This window comes from Perca fluviatilis, chromosome 12, assembly GCF_010015445.1.
Source record: "Perca fluviatilis chromosome 12, GENO_Pfluv_1.0, whole genome shotgun sequence".
Classification (NCBI taxonomy): Eukaryota; Metazoa; Chordata; class Actinopteri; order Perciformes; family Percidae; genus Perca; species Perca fluviatilis.
In genome coordinates, this window is record NC_053123.1 from 14,579,139 (window position 1) to 14,600,069 (window position 20,931).

The window sequence follows — 20,931 nt, forward strand, 5'->3', positions numbered from 1 at the left end:
GTTGTTTTTGTCGTTTAACAGGAATTTACTGCTGAAATAAGTTCATTCGTATCGTTTTATCTATCTATCTATATATATATATATATATATATATATATATATATATATATAGTATAAACGATATATATATAAACGATACTTTTTATATATATATATATATATATATATATATATATATATATGGCATGCCGTTTAGGAAATTATTATATATATATATGTAAAGTTTGAATATATTGAATGAAAGTCTGAATATTTTGAATGAACTTTGAATATACTGAATGAACATTGAATATATTGAATGAATGTCTGAATATATTGAATGGAAGTCTGAATATATTGAATGAATGTCTGAATATATTGAATGAAAGTCTGAATATATTGAATGGAAGTCTGAATATATTGAATGAATTTCTGAATATATTGAATGGAAGTCTGAATATATTGAATGAAAGTCTGAATATTTTGAATGAACTTTGAATATACTGAATGAACATTGAATATATTGAATGAATGTCTGAATATATTGAATGGAAGTCTGAATATATTGAATGAATGTCTGAATATATTGAATGAAAGTCTGAATATATTGAATGGAAGTCTGAATATATTGAATGAATTTCTGAATATATTGAATGGAAGTCTGAATATATTGAATGAATTTCTGAATATATTGAATGGAAGTCTGAATATATTGAATGAATGTCTGAATATATTGAATGAATTTCTGAATATATTGAATGAAAGTTGAAATGGAATCTGACGTCATTGTCTGCCACCATCTTGTGTTTTCGTTGTGATTAATCCTAACCGAAGTGTGACACTATGAGCAAATCAGCAAGAAATCTAGTGTCAGCAATTTTGAGCAATGAAGAGATTATTAACACACTGGCGAATGCATGTACGGGCCAAAACACTGGTAACGATAACTGTATCCAGTACCGTTCTACCAATTTTATATATAATATTCACTTTTTCATCATGGAAGACTAAATGAAAGGAACCTCTTTGGTCAGGCAGGTCCCTTTCATCAGGCTCACTCAACACGCCTTTCATTCAATATATTCAGACTTTCATTCAATATATTCAGACTTTTATTCAATATATTCAGACTTTCATTCAATATATTCAGACATTCATTCAATATATTCAGATTTTCATTCAATATATTCAGACATTCATTCAATATATTCAGACTTTCATTCAATATATTCAGACTTTCATTCAATATATTCAGACTTTCATTCAATATATTCAGACTTTCATTCAATATATTCAGACGTTCATTCAATATATTCAGATTTTCATTCAATATATTCAAGGTTCATTCAATATATTCAAACTTTCATTCAATATATTCAGAATAAGATTCATTCAATATATTCAAACTTCACATATATATAATAATTTCCTTAACAGCATGCCATAATATATATATATATATATATATATATATATATAAAAGTATCGTTTTATCGGGGGGTTGGAAGAGGAATGATGTGTCACCTTTTTCAGCCCTTCTGAGTTTGCAGGTATGTCTGAGTTTTACAGTGATGCCAGTATTAACTTTTGAAATAGTATGTGTCAATAGTTTAAAATACTGCTTTTCTTTGATTTTATCTCTTATCACTGTTGGAGTTGTCACTTTAGAGTGCTTTGATGAGAGCCTTGAATACGTCCTGGAGGGATTAAATTTAATTATAATTTATTAGTAAATTATGCTTAGAACAGTTTTGCTTCAGTTTCTTTGTTCTAAAAAAAGAAAAAGAAAGATGACTGACCTTGCAAGGAGCACAGAATGCATCCCTGAGGGCAGAGCGCATAATAATAAGAAAAGCTACTGATAGCATGAACCGAATAACTAACTTGACTCCCAACTCCTTTAAAAAGCCACTGTTGTGAACACTCTTCAGTCATTCTGTACTTACGCTGAGGTGCTGTGAAACTGAGTTTACTTGCAAGTAAAAATGAACTTTGAGAGAACTCCAGTGATTTTGTCCATTCTTTGATAAATAATTATCCTAACACAATTGTACTACTTTAAGAATTTTTAATCGGTTACTGCTGCTATAACACATTCCCAATTCTACTTAAACTTAATATCCTTCTTCAGTGTGGCTTACAAAAGAGAAAACAGATTCAAGAGATATTTGAATTTTAAACAATACTTTAAGGTATTCCTTTAAGGCTTTGTTTGTCAGAGAATAAAGGGCTAATCTGCTCTTAACAATGACCTATACAGAAAATACCAAAGGAGGTTTCAATACTGTGGCACTTGATTAAGGCTGTTTCTTGATCCGGGGAATTGTGTTCCTCCCATTATACTTTAGCAACACCCACCTGATCTCCCAGAAGAGTGGTATTCATGGTGTTCATGAGAGAGACATTAGAGCTTCCCTGGAAAGATGGACCTGTAACACAAGAACACAGTTGATTGAGTAAACAAAGTCCAATTTTTTTGGACCAAATGGTCAACTTAGTCCATAAAGTGTGTTCCTTAAAGTAATAGTTCAACATTTTAGAAAATGTTTATTTGCTTTCTCACAGATTTAGATGAAAAAATTATAACCAAAGCTAACAGGAGACAGATAGCTTAGCATAGCTTAGTAAGACTGGTAGTATATGGAAACAGCTAGCTTTGCTTTGTTTCCTAGGTAAAATGAATAAAAAAAAACTGCCTACCAGCACCTTTAAAAACTACTAACTAACACGCATCTTGTTTGTTTAATCTGTACAAAAACAAAGTGGCTAACCGAAGGCTAGCTATCGATCTTCTCATCTTACTCTCAACAAGAAAGCGAATAAGCAAGTTATTCCTTTAATGAATTTCAGTAAGATTTAATCTACTAGAAATGTATGTATTCTTCCCAATGTACAGAGTGTTGCTAGTGTATCTTCCTAAATAGGTATCAGCTAGAAAATATCATTTAATGGTTGTCTGTGCCATCACATGTGTCTAAAAAGGGGCTCCTTCACACAAAAATTAAATAAAGTGGAAAGATTTTACCTGGGTTCTGAAAATTAACTGGAAAACACAAATGTGATTTTGGCATTGATCAACAGAATAACATACCCAAAATGTTGTTAAAGGCCTTAATCAGTGCTGCAGGATCATTCCTGGAGTCGTTGGGGAGAGGTAAGTTGAAAAACCCTGCCCCCTGAAACAGGTCTGCCAGCGGGGAACTCTTCGGCATTAGGTTCGACCTGTCATTCAGAGTCAAAAGGATCAGATGAGGAAATGAAAAGATGCTCAATCAAATACATGTGATTTTAAACAAAAGTGGCTCTTCAAGGTTTTTTTTTCCATAGATCGTAGCTGGTCTGGAGGTTTCTGTAAAGCATTATTCATCAGTAGGTTGAGGGTTACATAAACAGGTTTTCACCTTCATTCTTGAATTTATACTTAGTAGAGAAAACAATTCTAAGCATAATAGTAAGACTTGAACTATAACAAAGTAGACAGGTTCCCATAAATAAAAGTGTGTATTCCCTTAACATGCAGTAAGAATGTTAACCCCCTGCATTATAACAGAATTCAAGACAAAATAGACAGAAATTGTCAAAATATTCATTTAAAAAAAAGATGAATATGGCTTCATAAAACTGTGGTGGGTTATGATTAGGCAAGAGTTAAGAAGACTGCCCTTCCTCTTCCTTATGTCCAACGCGGTCTCATGGCAGATCGTGAAATGGTCATGTTATTTTAATCTATTGATTCGTGTTCACGGGGACGGTTTTCTCATTTTTTTCGTGGGGGGGCCAGCACAAATTGGTCTATACGGATATTGCGGGGGAGGACGCCTCACACGCCGGGACACGGCCACGGGGGACGCGTGACAATAACGGGATGAAAAACAACACACGCCGGGAGACGGCCGCAGGTAACTCGCGACAATAACGGCACGGTTAAGTTACGAGGCGACCTTTTCACGAACTGCCATGAGACTGGGTTGTTATGTCATGTGATGCTGCTATGTTTGTTTTTATCCTGTGTGACTCAATGGTCCTCTATATCTATATATTTTTTTTTAATATGACAACAATAGAGCCACTAGAGACATTCAGTATGTTTAAGATGTGAAAGTTGGTTTAGATGCAGTGACACTGACTGAAATTACAACTTCAATAAATATGTGGTGTTTTGGCAGAATAGGTCAGATAATAGATCATATACAATATGTACTGATGAACTACCTTGTATCCCTTGAGGTTCTTATAGATGACTTTGTTGCAGCTGGGTCCACCAGGCGTGATTTGTTGTAACAGGTGCTGTCTGTGTTGCACATGAGGGTCTGCAGGAAAGGGAAGAAGCCCGTGCTGGGTAGGTTCCGGGGTCCCGCATAACCTGGAGGAGACATGAAAGAGTTGCTGTTGTAGTGTGGATGCTTGAAAACACCACTTCCATGAAAGGGGCGCTATGCAGTTTTGGCCATTTCTTCGCTTTTGGCTAGGAGATTTCTCTATAGAGCTCCTCCTACAGCTTCGGAATAGATATTTGGCAGCTCCTATGATTATTTGTGTCTGACTCCTCGCTCGGTCAGTCTGCTGTTTCCTCTTTCGTGGGTTCCTCCGACAATACTTTCCTAGCTTTCTACTTCGTTTTTGCCGGCTCAGCCATGACGAAAGTGTAAAAGACTCCATCGCTACCTTGTTAGCCAGTTCCTGAACGGTGCAATGGTGCTATGTGTGCAGTGCCGTGAAGCAATTCATTACATCGCGAGACCTGATATCACACAATACTTCCTGACGCTGAGGCGGCTGAAGGTTGCAAGGGTGGTTTTTCCGTTTTTCCGTTTTTACGACCACCATTCAACTTGAAAAAAAGTCATATAACCATTCCAATGACTCTGAAGTTGTTCAGTTCCCCTTTAAGAATGGTTTCAAAATCCCAGGAGACCATGTCCTTAATTAAGAATTAATAATTTATACTGTTTATTGATCCCCAGTGGGGAAATTACAATGTACACTATGTTTGTTAGAAATCACTACACACATGCCTGAAATACACACAGACATGCTCAGGACCTAATCATGCACAAATAGAGAGATGTCAGAGTGAGTGGGCTGCCGGTGCTGGACTGCCTTGCTCAAGAGCAGTGCCCAGAAGGTGAACTGGCATCTCTCCAACTATCAATCCACACTCTGTACTTTGGTCCATACTGGGACTTCAACCAGCGACCCTCCGGTTCCCAACCCAAGTCCCTACAGACTGAGCTACTGCCACCCCCCTATTTGGCAAACTAAATTCTTTTATACTTTTATACTAGCTACTTGAAGTTGAGTTACAGGTAGATTACAAGTCTAAATATGACATTCAGGTCAATGTCCTATCATATGTGAATGCATCAGAAATACACTTATTTTAGTGCTTTGTGTTGGCGCAAAACTTTTTTTGTTTGATAAGTTGTTGGCTTGTAGTGATATCTCTGACCACAAGATCAGGAGCCTCCGCTAATTTCCAATTGTCTGAATCACTGCCAATGAATAACTCACATCATCTTTTGTCGGTAAACAATCTCAGCTATTGCTTAAACAAAGAAAATGAGAAATGAAGATGTGTGTGTCAAGTTGCTTTCTGAGATAATAAGAATAAATACCAGAGCGGTACTGTACAATGGAGTCTGTCTAGTCACAGCCACTTGACTGCAACATAGTCAAGCCGCTGTGACTAGATAGATTCCATTGTATGGTAACGCTCTGATATTTATTCTTATTATCTCAGAAAGCAACTTGAAACCAAACATTTCTCTGAAATAACGGCTGAGCAAACAGCGTTTGACTGTGCTTAGTTACGACATTCATGAAAGACATTGTGAAACATTCAAACTTCAAAGAATTGAATTACATCAGACCCAATGTTAAAACCTCTGTCTGCATATATTTTTTCATAGTTCATTATTTTTCAAGAAAATGATTTAATAGAACTTAATAGTTCTGTGAGAAACAGAGTGTTTGCAGTGTAATTTGCAAAACTATATATACCACCTTACTCAAGGCTACTGTACATTATGTCTGACCAGACACTGAGGGTGGTTTTGTTGCCCGTCTTGGGTGTGGTTTAATACAAAACAACTCAATAAATAGCACTTAGCAGGGGAGGGAAGGTCTTATTGTTCAGATCCACTGAATAGTTTCTATATTAGGGCACGGTGGGGTTAAGTTACACGTGAAAGGTTTCGTTTTTCCAAACTAACTGGTTCTAAAGATTCTTGACCCTCCCCTCTACAGCCCGATAAATGTTGACACAAAGGCAGAAAAGCATATGTATGTAACATATCCTCCTTAATTTACACATACATTTATTGCAGATAAAAATTTGAGTTCTCAGTCAACTGGGTTTAAAGGACTATTTATGTTTGATTTGAACTTTCCATTAGCTGCTATCCTTTCAGATGCCAAAAAAACCCTGCTGTCCATATCAAGTCAATATTGTGTTTATAAAAACTTTGCCAATCCCTTTCGTTTGCCAGTTTCAGATTTTGTGTTACTCTTTATGAAAAGAAAGTTTAAAGTTTAAGATATTGTCAGACTCATTTAATGACCAAATGTTTTCAAAAATCTCAAATATTCTGAAAATACATTGTAGATATAGATATAAGATGATATAGATATAAGATATAATTATTCGGTAGTGCCAGGGCAGCTTATAGGCTAATTAGGATAGTCAGGACTGTGACTCATTTCCAGGAGTTGTTGAAAGCTTTATTCTGTTATCTCCCCGTTTATTTAGTTTGTACAGCATCATCTTGTTTGCAATTGATTGTATAATAGTAAGACTTGTCTTTGTAAAGTGATGAAGGGTTATTGAAATATAGTTACATGTCATTAATAAAACATGGACCTGGATCAAAGCACTTTATTTGTGTGCAGTTTTTTTCACTTACATGTATCTTTAATTACTGGAGGGAACTGGTTCCGGGTCACAGCAATGATGATGAAGATGATCAGAGGCCAGGCGATCAGAGTCAGGGACCATAGCTATAACATAAGATATCATAAAACAGCAATAATCAGTTTATAAAGAGTTCATTTCCAAAATGGAATTGTGTGTGTGTGTGTGTGTGTGTGTGTGTGTGTGTGTATATATAGCCTACTGTACATTTCAAGTGATACATGGTTCAATATTCCTGAAATATTTAGTATCTTGTTTGTAAAGGTGTTATTTATGTGATTTATTCCCCAAAATCTATTTTAACAATCTGTGTGCTTAAATGGGAATAAAATTAGTTCCCACTCCATTTAAAAGTCACTCACTGGCTGTCTGATAACTGCCAGTCCATTCTTCCAGAGAAGAAGTTTCAGCTGCTGGAAGAAGGCCATCGGTAAAGGAGGCTAAAATGAAGACACAATATATGAGAATGATCCATCCATTAGCTACATATCACTGTGGGTCAAACCACGTATATAATGTATACATAGTTGAGATTTAAAGTTTCTTTTTTTTAAGCCAACATGGACCAGAAGTCCTTGAAGTGTGTCTGTATGAGTATAGGGTACTTAAAGTATATTACACTAGTCTGACATTTCAGATATAACAGATAAAGATATATACTGTTTAAATATACCGATATAAAAGATGAATAACTCATTTTAATTTAAAAAAAGATAACATTTTAAAATGTATTATTTTTATTTACATTTTTTAAATAATAATAATAATAAAACTATTACTGACATTAATTGTAGTTAAACTAAATGTGGCAACATTCGCTTATCACAAATCCACATGCATAAAGTAACATCTGAATGAGAGAAAAAAAAATACTTAATTCTTTATGAAATAATAATGAAGTAGCAATGTAGCCTACTAATAAACCATTGGACCTACCTGGTTGCGTCTGTCCTCCTGAATTGGATAATGATTTGTTATCTGACTGTAGCTCTCAGGAATACGAAGGACATGGCGTAGGTGGGCCCTAGCACGATGCCCTTTCCATTAGTCGGTGATAAAACAGTAAAACAGTGACAGAAAGACGCCGCTGGATAAAAACTGGATATGGATAAATGTAAAAGCAAGCTTCACCTCTTCGTTCCCTGTCTCGTAGCTAATGTGAGCAGCCGCACCTGTATCTGCCAAGTTTCCTGTGTGGGAGGGCGTGTTCCTGCCCGCACACAACAATGGAGAAGTGATTTCTGGAAACAATTAACTGTACATGTAGGCTACTAGCGATAACTGGATGTGACTGGCCAGCCCCTTTAAGTGCTTTATCATTTGCATAATATCATATCAAACTATTTTAGCCCAATCATTTTTAATCGACTTGTATAATAAATAACAGCCTATCTAAAATAAAATGTTTTTTTTTACTGTTGGTTGTCTGTAGACAGTTAACCCACCACTGATGGTCACATTTCAGATTTTAGCTTCATTTACTCTACCTACCTGACACCTCCAACCCTCTCTGTAAAAGCTGCAATGGTTTTTAAATTCAAATTCAATACAGATTCCAGAACACATCACACTTCGACTAATATTCCTTAATGAGTAAAACCTCATCTTTTATAGTGTAACCAAAATATTACTTTGTAATGACCCTCCATTGCAATACATGATGATCACCTATTTTAGGCCTATGTGATGAGGTTTTTCATAACTGTTTGACCTCAAGTGGAAGAAGTAGTAGTAGTAGTAGTAGTATAACTATAGTTCTTATTCAGGATTCAACTTCTGGATAATTTGGATAAAAAGATTAAATCTAGAGAAATCATTAATCTGTGATTAAGATAACAAATCATATTCAAAGGTTAGAAAACATTTGACATTTTTGTTCTACAAGGTTAGAGCATTGATTTAAAGGGGACAAGGCAAAACCAAGAATCACATTACACTCAATGGCCCAGGTTTTTAAGGTGTTGTTCACACTGATGTCATGTGGGGGATCCACAGGGGAAAAAAATCACACCAATATCATGCGGGAGATCAACAGGTAAAAGTAAAAACAATGCAGTGAATTATCCAGACGCACATCTTATGACTAGGTGGAGAGAACAAAGACAAAATAAATCCAAGGTATACTGACAGAAAAATAATAATGTAACAAAGAAAAGTACATGATTTAAAGAATAAAAAAACTATCCAAATTATTATCCCAATTGCTACATTTACACCAAACCAGGGCAAGATGTCAAGATTTAAGTTAGAAAATGCCTGCTATTTGTTACTAAAGGCTGATTGATGTGCCTGAAGCCAATGTTATTTATTCCCTCACTCTTATACACACACATCCCGTGTGACTGTACACAAATGCAACTGCTGATAGTCTGAGTCAGTGATGAATAACATGACAGTATTTTCCATTTAGAGCCTAAACTTCTTGACGGAGCATACGCTGTCACCGACAAGACACGCATGTCTGCAAACACCTTTTTTTGTTTAAGTAAATGCCAGTGGGGCAAAGTATTACAGTACAAGGATTACGTGTAGATTATCTCCATTAACAATCACTTACAAAAGGCAAAACAATGAACAGTGGCAAGCCTCATGGGTTTGGTGAAACCAGAGCATAGGTATTGTATTGTTCAGTAAGAATTCCATCATCAAGGTACTTCTATGTGTTTTGCATTTTGATAAGAACATGTGTGGAAAAATTGTGAGAGATAAAACTGGTAAATTGTCTGGCTATCACCAGACCAAGCTCAATCTTAGCTGCAGGGCAAAATCAAATCGCTGGCAGATCAGGCTGGGTTTACTCAGTCTAACTGGTAAGTACAGTGCAGTGTAAACCAGTGCCTCCTCAGACTTAAATCATTTCATCAGGGCTACTAAAGGATTCCAGGGGTTCTTAGGCTTCAATTGTACTTTACTCAGCACTAGATGAGGACACAAAAAAAGGATGACTACCTCGCTTACCACTTTTACACACACATTTAGTATACAAAGACATACCAAGTAATATCATAAATCTCTGCTGCTGTTCCCAAGGAATACATGTTAATGTTGACGTCTGGGGTCCACATTATATAAATGTCTTTTTGACTTGACTTCTTTTATGCTATCCTTTACACTCCCATTACTGGGAATTATTAAGAGAATATTTTAACATAGTCTGGAATGTATGTAAATTCTCTCAAAATGGACTTTCTCTGTATTTTTAAACATCCTGTTTGGTGGTACAGGGATTCTAAGTAAGTACATTTAACAAACCTGATTAAGATATAACCTCCAACAATCATTACACAATGACAATGACATCATCATTGACGACACTTCATCTGGTTAAGATTGAGATACAAAAAACAGCAAACAAACTCTGTTTTCATCTTCACAAATCGGTTTTATGGTTAAAGTCTGCTAAAAACTTTTATTCAACACCAAAATTACACAACTACTGGTCATGAGACAATGCCCATACCTGACAATCCTCTGGAATGGAAAAAATAGGGTGTGTTGTGTGTTGTAACATAACAGCTTCATGGATGGCTAGCGTTGACGAGACACAGTGGCTTCACCGTATCATTTCCATTCCTTTCAACGATAGTATCAACATAGCAATAACACTATTATGATCAATGCCAAATAAACAAAGAGAAGGCTGAAAGAATTAAGCATCATAAAAATTCATCATGATATTATTATTTGCAATGTCTGTCATATTTCCTACTTTTCCAACATCAGTTATATTGTCATGTAATCCCATGTAATAAATGTTATAATACTGGAACTGCATAAAAATATGAAAAATCTAACTCAAAAACGATGAAAGTTGTTTTGTTTTTTTTGTTTTTTTAACAAATTGTGAGCTGGGAATCATTAGCTTCTTTCTGGTCTTTTATTTTTTAAAAAGGTAACCTGTGGAGATTTTGACCACTAATGGCGCTGTGCAGCAGTGTTTTTGTGAGCAGATCCCCTTTTTGTTTGGATCTTGTGCAAAGGCACAGGGATGCATTTGCATGTGCACTAGAGTGTGGCCACGCAATATACTTTCCTGTCCTTTCAAACAGTCAGTGGCAGTAACACGCTAAAACAAAACTACGTAATGTACTCATACAAAGGCAGTGAAGAAGAAGACTGCTAGCAAACATGAATGAAAACATTCATGCAGGGTTTAAAGTATTTCAAAAAACGTTTTGAAAATGTTTTCTAAGGAAGGAAATGCATTCGACACATTGTTTAGACATAGGGGTTACACATAATACTTGTTTTGTAAGTAACACAGGCACGTAAACACAAGTAACGAGACAGGGTTAATTAAAGGTACTCTAAGCGATGTTGGGTGACGTTACTTCTTGTTGACGTTTGAAGTATTGTCAAACAAAATGAGACTAGCTCGCTCCTCCCTCCTCCTCATCCCATCCTCTCCCCCTCCCTTCCGCGCACTAACCCCCCCAACTCCTTTTCGTCGGTTATTGGCTGGAACGCTGGAACACTGTTTGTTATGTTTGGTGGTGCAGGTTGGCCCAGTTTGTTTTTGTTGCCGTTTGTGGAGCCTGGGCTGTCTACAGAGACCGCGTTTTCTTTTTTTTTTTTTAACAGTGTGTTCAGGGGACAGGCAGCTAGCGGATAGTGAGGAGATGTTTGCTGTATGTGACAAAAAATGTTGTAGCCTAAAAAACACGTGACATCGCTTAGAGCACCTTTAACAATCCACTATGTTCATGATCTTCGAATGCTCCTTCATACTTCTGTAGTGTTATTTACAACAGGGAAAAAATAGAATAGTCAATGTTTAAATGCAGAGCATCTTTGAATCTCACAAAATGTTAAACTGAGAATACTCCCATCCAACACTTTCTGCTGCAGTCATTAAAGGACACTTATTTTCACCAGTGGAACTGGTAATAAATATCAGAAATTATGTAAAATACCAGGCTGTCATAGAGGATCCACATTCAACATAAAAAATATTTTCAGATTTACTTACAGTAATACATGTTTGGCAGCCCATTCTTGGCCTTTTGAGCATAAGGTTCAGTCACAGTGGTCACTAGAGACCTGATTGCACAACTCTGAAACCATAAAAAGTCAAATAAAATAATAAAAAAAAAACACACCATAAAACAGAAATATCTTGTGTATTCCATACAAATAAATGTCACTTTTAACACTGCTTTTGGCACTTGTGTGTGTGTCAGGAAAGTGAGAGGTTAGTTCAATAAACAATTTTCCAGTGTGTGGGCTGTTCACATTCTTTCTCAGTGTCCCCACAGAAACGATTGTATGTAGTTTTGGGTTCAAAACCCAAGATCTCCCTCTCTTCATGGATCCGGAAAGAGAAGGTGGACACGGATGTTCCTATGAAGACTCTGAAAAAATGAAAAAATAAATACCTGAATCAACTTTTCTTTTCTTTTCTTAAAGCAAAAGCAGTGATGCAAGAGATAGGCATGTAGGACAATTCCATTGCTATAGTATGCAGTGAGAACACCCTGACTAGTTTTTACAGTTGAAATATTGCCGACAGGTATGTGTAACAGTGAAAAGGCTCCTTAATCTTTTGTTTCTGAGACGGTCCTAGGGTTAAACACAGTAACTGGTAGGGCTGGGTATTGGCAAGAATCTGGCGATACGATACGTATCACGATACATGGGTCACGATTCAATATATTGCAATATATTTCGATACTGGATGTAAGGTGATATATTGGGATTTTGTTAAAGTATAATTTTAGAAAAACTAATATTTAAAAAAAGACATAATGTTCATAAAAGTCAAAGAAGTTTACTTTAGGTAAACAATTCAGTACACAGAAAATCAAACTGCCAGTTTGGGATTGTGGTTCACAGGTTCTTAGTGAGCTTATTGTTATATGCTAAAGTAGGCCAAAGTTCAGCCATAGCTACATTGTTAGCTTCTAGCTAACAATGTCAGTGCCTGACAAAAAGTCAGGCACTGCTAGGCACTGCTAGGCAAAGACACTAGTGGTGCGTCTCAGCATAGCCATCTAACAGAACATAAACGTGAACCACTGTCTTACATGAATATTTTTGAAAAAAACTTCAGCATGTTAACATTTGCTGATTAGCACCAAACATAAAGTACAGCTGAGGCTGATGGGAGAGTGTCATTAGTTGTGGGGGTACTTGGTCATAACGTATTGGACAAATGAATTTGATGATTGTGCTGGATGAGTTCAGGAAAATGTGAGTGGGCCATTAGTGTGGATAACTTTTTATTTATAACACATTTTTGAAAGTTGAATTTACACACAATCACATGGGGCAGAACAGAGATATTAGAACCAAAAAGGCTTTAAATGAATGAAAACACAGCTAAGAAATAATAATTAAAGCTACATTGTGTAAGAATTTCTCCCATCTAGCGGCGAAATTGTATATGACAACCAACCGAATATTACTTTCTAGCCCTTCCTCTTTACGGTGGCCGAACCCGAAATGAACTCTCTCCATCGTTTACACGCAGCTGTTCTAGCCACTGCAATATTAACTTTGGTCTTGTTGCTTTGCCTGTCGCGTTGTCGTTTTAATTCTCTTTTTCGCTTCCCTGGCAAGTAATCTCCCCCTTGCATTTGTCACGGTGCCACTAGGTGTAAGAGGGCGAAATGCGGAGGTATGTCCCTCTTTGGCTAATATATTTTAAAGATGGAGGCGCTACATGGCTGCCGTCATTCGAGCAAGTCGCTCCTATGTATTCTGAATGATTCTGAATGGCAGATTCTACGCTTACGAGAATACTTTGATTAGTTGGTGGAAGTAATTACACATGAATGAGTACATCTTTGTGAAAGAACAAAGGTTTTTTTGCTAAGAATCAACTCAAACAATTAGACAAAGTAGGTTTAACAAAGTCCTAAATATATACTGTAAATGATTTGCCATCTTATTGTCTGATACCAAAAGGCTGACTGAGAAACTGTTATGTTAATCATCGTGTTAATGTAATGAAAACATACTGTATAACAAAACCATGAAAACTAATTTACCTTGCATGAGAACATATCCACTGGTCAATGATGGCCACCCCTCCATCTTTGAAGAGCTCCAGGTCCTCTGTGGATGGCTCAAACCGCACCATATCAGGCAACAACCTTTTCAGCTCCTTTAACTCTACAAAATTATTAAGATTAAACAGGATTTTAAAAGGCATTTATTGATATGCTGCTATGAGTACTTACTTAATATTATTTCTACTACTAGTTCTTCTTCTAACAGTATTATTAGCATTATTATTAGGTGAGCTAGAGGCCGCCCCAGTATGTTGGCCTTTTAATGAAAAAACAATGTTTAACATTCATAACATGGTTTCATAAACTGCAAAATACTGAAGCACTAATGTTAATATTACAAATGAAATTACTTCTTGGGTCATTTAAATGTACAATAAATTATAAATCGTCTCTGACATATACTGTATATATCATTACCTTCCTCATCTGCATCTGTCGCAACAAACACATTGTCGAGTTTATGCTTTTTCATCAAGCTGCGCATTTTTTTCACTGCCCCCTTAAGGCTGGGTACATCCTCTCTGTGACCCCAGATAAAGTCCTTCCTGCGCAGGTGGACCCCAAGATATGGACCACCTTTAGCTGAGCCCAGCTTGGCCTGAGGAGGAAATAAAGAAACAACAGACCACTGTTTAATCATTGCTTGAAACTTGAGCATCAAAACGCGGAAATTAATGGTCGTTTTCAGAATTAAGTGATTACAATGTCAATCTTTAAAAATAGGAAAATCTACAAATGCAGACTCAAATGGCACGTACATACACGCAGAAGATTCAATAGCAATTTATGGCAGTTTTGTAACAACACAACAAGAGTGCTCTGAAGGTTAAAATACTACTGCAGCTAAGTTGTTAAAGTTTTATAGTTAACAGCTTCAACATTAACCAAAAGAAAGCATTTATTAAAATTCATTTTTTTTTCAATATTTGTATCAAGTGTTTGAAACTACAATGAAATCTGACAGCAAACAGGTATTGAGCAGTAAAGGGTGTGCGTGATTGAATGTTTGACTCATCTGATTTGGTGCCAGGATTAGCTAAAAAAATTCAAAACATTCTCAAGTACGTAAGAGCCACAACCCAAATGACACAAATGCAGTCACATGGTAAATACTGGATAATCTACTGTACATGTACACAGACTCACTTTCATGCGAGTCCAATCCTCACTGTAAATGGTATGGTCTCTGTCATCCGTAGAGTTCAGGTACTTTGCTCTGAAGTCATCTCCTACAAGTCTCAGGTGCTTGGTAAAAACCATACTGCGGCGGGTCTACATCAAACACAAACGAGTGCAGATACTTCATCATCAGGTTATGGTAAAAAGAAAATATAATAACCAATATGCCATCTAATAGCCGACGCCAACAAAAAAAAAAAGTAGGATAGTAGCCCATTACGTGACTTACATCCCAGTAATCCTTCCCAGCGTAGTGATCATGGAGCAGCGTCTCTGCTCGGTCCAGCAGAACTGATCTGCAAAACGGTAGAAACAATGTTTATCCATGTCAGTGTCACCAATATCTAACAGAAGTTTAAACTTTAAGCAATATCACACTTAAATAGCAATAAAGTCAGATTTGACTCCACTGTCTTATAGAGGATTTACGCTTAATACTTTGGCTGTTTTAACATAAGTTTGGACATACTCAATTTTGTGTCTAGACTGCGACCCCTAGGGGGTCCTCAGAGTCATTGCACGGGCCGTAAAATTATTGTTTAATACTTTTTTTAAAGTCCCCCCCCACCAAAAAAAAAACAATTTAAATATTAACATGAACCCAACATATTAATTAATTAGCAAAGACAAATCGGCCTATTCCTCAAAAACAACAACCTCAACAGCATTGATAATACGGTTACTGGCCTGTAAAGGAGCCACTATGGTAGCCATCAGTTAAGCTTATGGATATACTGTGTTTGAAATTAAAACATGAAGATACTGTATATGAATATTTAAATAATTATTGTTTTAATAGCTTAGTATTTTAGGGCACCATAATGGGATATGTGTATAGGCTTTACGCCACCCTACATGTTATTGTAGGCCCAGTTTATTATGCAACTCACTTTTATACAATACATATAGTAAGGGGTCCCTGCTCCGTCTCTCTTTCAGGTTAGGGGTCCTTGGCCTAAAAAAACATTGAAGACCCCTGGTCTAGAAAGTGTCATCTTGGTAGTTGGTCACCTATTATCTAGTCAATTAGCTCCACCTGTCATCTAATGTGCACAGTGGGATTAGTAATGGTTAAAAGCTCCATATTAAATGTAACTTCAGTAGCCTTCCTGAAACATTAGTGCTAGTTAAAGCTAGAAACCAATTTAGTCATGTAAAATGAGCTGCTCGTTCTGTTGCTACAACTCAGACAAAAACATGGATAATGTTTAGTAATAATCATCACGCTTAATAGAACTGAATATAAACACAACAATTAAAATGATCATATACATTTATTTGCCACAGACACATTTTACCAGACATTGGTGCTTGACAAATGTCAACACACTGTGTATTTATGTGTATAGTCTGTGCATTTTACATCAGCATGTTGCTCTGTACTCACGTCACGGTTATGTTTTTCTGAAGAACTGGGGCCATGATGGAGGCATGGCCTTGGGCTGATATACACGTTACATTTCGAGCTCTCGTCTCCTCATAGCCCCAAAACCAGCCCCTTGGAAAGACACACATACAAGATAAATGAGACAGTTGATGATGAATAGAGAGGAGAGAAATGTGCGAGCCGCAAGGTAGAGATGGATATCACTAATACAAAAATACTGTGAATGTGATCTATCACTGTCTGACGTGTCTCTACTGAGGTATTCTACTATAATTACAATTCATTTTCTTTGGCACTTAAGCTTAATACATCTCTTTCATGGGGGAACAATAAACAAAACAAAAACATCTGCTTTCAAAAGGAAGACAAGACAGGAAAAGGATGCAGAAAACATCATGACAACTAGATCTTAAAAAGATATAGTAGCCGCGGGCTAAAAAAACCCAGTCTCGTGTCAAACTCAAACAATTTATACACACAGCCACCACCCTGTTAACACATTACATTACTACTGCAAATTAGTTGTGTATGAGTAGAAATGGTAAGAGACAGGGTTTATCTTGTTATACTTGGTTTTAAATTGCAGGGTTTTGTTCATTTTGTTGCTTTACCTGTAGTAACCCTGCTTATCTTTGGAGTACATCAACTTGTCAATACACGGCCGCTCATCAACTTTTTCCTCCCATTTCCCATCAGTCCATCCCTCGGCGTAGTTTTGCAGTACCAGAACCTGGTCAATGAAGGGGCCTCCATTCTCTAGATCCAAGGGACAAACAAAACTGAGCAATCTATTTTAACAACTGATTAAAAAGCGGTGAATATGCATTGTGAAATAGAACCGTTGATGTAGTATAGAATAAAATGCTTAAAAATATGTATTTTTTCTCAATGTATATATAAACAATATACAGATAATGAGGTGTCAGTAGGTTCTTATGCCAGACGACAAATGAAAACCTTTCAGAATATCTAACTAGTCTGGATCACCAAAATGAAAAGCTCACCAGCAATGAACTCCTCATACTCAATGACAGGAACATTGGCCTGCAGGCTATTGAGACTGAAGAACTCTCCCCACGGGATGCGAATCTGGTGGATGTTGGAGCTCTGCCAGTGGTAGAGGCGACCCCATGGGGGCAGCACCAATACCCAGTCATCCCCCTCCTTTCTCAAAGTCTTCACCAGGGAGGCCATGCGGATATAGACATCTCTCCGCAGATTGAAACCCTCCGGGGGGTTCACGTCATACAAAAGGTACCTGAGATGACAAGAAAGGACATGAGGCATCAAGCCCTTTGGTCAGTGAACACAAGGGTAAAGGCTAACTGTCTACATCAAACCTACCACATTCAGCAGTAAGGCAGCCTTGATCAAATTTAAAAATGGCAAGTATCATCTATATTTGTCAAAACAAAGCTGATACCTTTCAAAATATGTACCTTTACAAATTGTTTATTCTACCTTCATAAGTTAAAGCATTTTAGAAATATATTCCTTCTATAAATGGTTTAAATATATACATTATGTGGTTTAAGTAATCTAGCCTTTAACTATCCAGACAGTTGACATCCTGTGCCAACATTTAAGAGGTGGTTTGTTGACGTAAGTGGATGATGGCAACTGTCCAACAGGAAATAGTCATACAGGAGCTTCACAAAAAAGATCCCACAAACAAAATAGTGCCATGCCGTAATATACAGAGGTCAAATGAGAGAGTCAATCATCAGCAAGCATTACACCAATAGTTAAATAATGTTGTAAATGATCAACATGATGTACTGTGGTCATGTTTTATTATTGGTTAAGTGGTCCCATTTGCTGCTGTTGTTTCATTTTTGTCACAAGCCAAGGGCACAATGGCAATGCACCATTATTCCAGTTGTAAACTAAGAATGAAAAAAAAATGCATAATGCAAATTCTAGATATAAATGTAACATGTTGGTAATACACGTTTATGACATTGAGAGCACCATCCTACCCATTTGTTGTGGGGACAGTACTGCAAGCTTATTATGCACAGAGCGATCATGCTGCAAACAAATGCCCATGCACAGGTAAAACTACCTGTAGTCTAATTCCTACCAGCTAACATCAACAAACCTCAAAATCCGAGATAGTGATCGGACATAATTTCGTAACACATGTACATAACATCCCCAAACAAACGCTAAATTATTTTAGAAATCTGAACACGAATTTGGTGGTCCATTATTTCTTAAGAACTACTATATTCAGTCTTGTCAAATTAATCCACCCTCATAACGTTAAGTTAATGTGCTGACCAGATGAGCCCCAATACGTCTCTCGACCTGTAAAGGGTGAAAAATAAAAGATTCAGGTGCTGTTTGATGAACCATTTATACACCGAAGTCCGCTATATATTAATAGTGTTTCGAAAATTGTATTAAGGGATTGGTCTACAAATAGTGTATGGTTCTAATGCGCAAACAGACATTAAAGTGGCTGCTTTCTGAATTGAGTCAGGTTACACCTTTACCGTACCTTTTAGACTGCAGGGCTCAACACAAGCGGTCAATTCTGGCAAACAGGATATAAATACAGCCTTAAAAGGGCACGAGTGTAACCTGAAAATGTAGTTACCGTACAAATAACAACGACAATTACAGTTGAACAAAAATGGATAACTGTAACGAATCCTATGTTAGCACAGAGTAGCTAACGTTAGCTAGCTAACAGTAACTTAACATGTCAGGAATCTCACCGTAGATCCTTAGCGGCAGCGATAGGTAAAGTAGCCGTGTGGCTCGCACTGAACACATTGTCGGCGTTTACTGTTTGTATTGCTGCAAAAACGACGAAAACAGACAAAGAAAATGCGATAAACGAATAGATTGAAGCAATAAATACCACTGGTACATGCACTGCTCTGTGCGCCATATTTCCTCAGAGCCACGCACTTCCGGAAGGGTAAAAAGCGTCCCTACAGTTGCTGAGCAACCAGTAGTGATATGCATTAATAATCAAGTGCCAAAAGTATCTTTTGCATAGATAGTTTTATACACATAGTGTTCAGTGACTAACTTTACAGATCTGTTTGAACATTTTAAACAATTTCAATAAATGTGAAATCTTAAATGTAAATGTAAGAAATTTAATACCATATGAGAACTAACAAACCCAGCTAGATTTTCGCTTGAGTTTATCTGCCTCTGCCACAAGGATCTAGCCCGGTCCTATCAGACTGTCGTACATTTCATTTGTACAGAAGGGAAGCCAGGCTAACAAGGATCCATAGCCTATACAAAATACTTGAACATGAATGAATTAAAATGAAAACATAAGTTGAAAGAGGTTACTATTATAATCGTAAAAGGCTTTTTTTTTCACAGAGGACATTAAGAGATGGGCTAAAGCAGGGGTCTTCAACTGAGAGCGAGAGACGGATCAGGGACCTCCTACTACATATACTGTATAAAATTAAGTTGCATATTAAACTGGGCCTACAATAACATGTGGGTGGACTAAAGACTTTATATATAGGCTACCTTTTTACTGCAAAGAATACAAAGTTATTAAAATAAAAAAACTGCTGATTTTATAAATAATGTTTTATTGTTAAATGTGGCACAGTAACGTTATAATAATAATGTAATCTTTAGGAATAACTGTATCTGTGGATGACTACCTTACCTATAGGCTAGTAAGCCTATCATTTTATTTACTTAATTAACAATAAGTTGGTGGTAAAAAGAAAATATAATAACCAATATGCCATCTAACAGCCGACGCCAACATTCAAGACATGGAATACATTAGATAAACAACAGATAAATGGTGAATGGTAAATGTGATTTTGGAGAATGAAAAAAGATATTTAGTTACTTCCATGAGGAAGACACCTTTATCTGCAGTGATGAGTTCCTGCACCTCCCTTGAATTCATGCCCAGAGGCTTTTTAATTAGCACATTCTATTTGGACCTCATGAAGAGCGTGCCATGGGTGGTAAGAAGGATGGCGTTCACTTATTCAAGTAGGAAATGTGTATCAATTTAGAGCAAAACAATATGCCATATATGCTGACAGAAGAATGTCTGTATCTTTTGCAAACTCACCATATGCTTCAGGGATGTTGTGCTTCAGCAAGCCACAGGTCCCTCGCTGTGACAGCCATTATCTGAGGATGAACACAAAGTTATAGTAAGGCAGCATTCACCAAAATTCAAATAAAAAGGACAATGTGAGCAATAATCTGTCGATTAATGAACAGGAGAAACCATAATTTAACAAATAAGTCAACCTTAAAAGATAATTTCGCTTATTACCACATAGCTACATTTATGAGGGTGTTGGGGGAAAGAAATCGAAAATCGTATGTAGACTATTGTGATTTATTTGTATTTATTTTTTACTAATAATTCACCTAAATATTTTCTGTTTATGGTACCGCTGACGACAACTTCATAATCCAATTCCAGCAAAACAGACCAAAAATAGATAATG

The 20,931-nt window shown here is 36.6% G+C and overlaps 2 protein-coding genes across 2 annotated transcripts in view; both read right to left on the reverse strand.

Moving 5' to 3' along the window:
- Positions 1 to 8,087, reverse strand: part of abca12 (ATP-binding cassette, sub-family A (ABC1), member 12) — a 67,626-nt gene extending 59,539 nt beyond the window's left edge. Inside the window, 6 exon segments of the mRNA XM_039817649.1 lie at positions 2,338 to 2,408; positions 3,071 to 3,201; positions 4,192 to 4,342; positions 6,882 to 6,975; positions 7,252 to 7,329; positions 7,826 to 8,087. Coding sequence (XP_039673583.1) covers positions 2,338 to 2,408; positions 3,071 to 3,201; positions 4,192 to 4,342; positions 6,882 to 6,975; positions 7,252 to 7,317 — 513 coding nt within the window. The 5' untranslated portion in view covers positions 7,318 to 7,329; positions 7,826 to 8,087.
- A 3,379-nt stretch (positions 8,088 to 11,466) lies between these two features.
- pofut2 (protein O-fucosyltransferase 2) lies at positions 11,467 to 19,394 on the reverse strand. The gene is made up of 9 exons (XM_039818875.1): positions 19,192 to 19,394; positions 17,473 to 17,726; positions 17,080 to 17,224; positions 16,469 to 16,579; positions 15,311 to 15,377; positions 15,049 to 15,174; positions 14,320 to 14,500; positions 13,879 to 14,002; positions 11,467 to 12,240 (listed from the first exon to the last, which is right to left on the reverse strand). Exons 1-9 carry the CDS (start codon positions 19,365 to 19,367, stop codon positions 12,087 to 12,089), a joined length of 1,338 nt encoding a protein of 445 aa, XP_039674809.1. The 5' UTR covers positions 19,368 to 19,394; the 3' UTR covers positions 11,467 to 12,086.
- Positions 19,395 to 20,931: the final 1,537 nt, after the last annotated feature.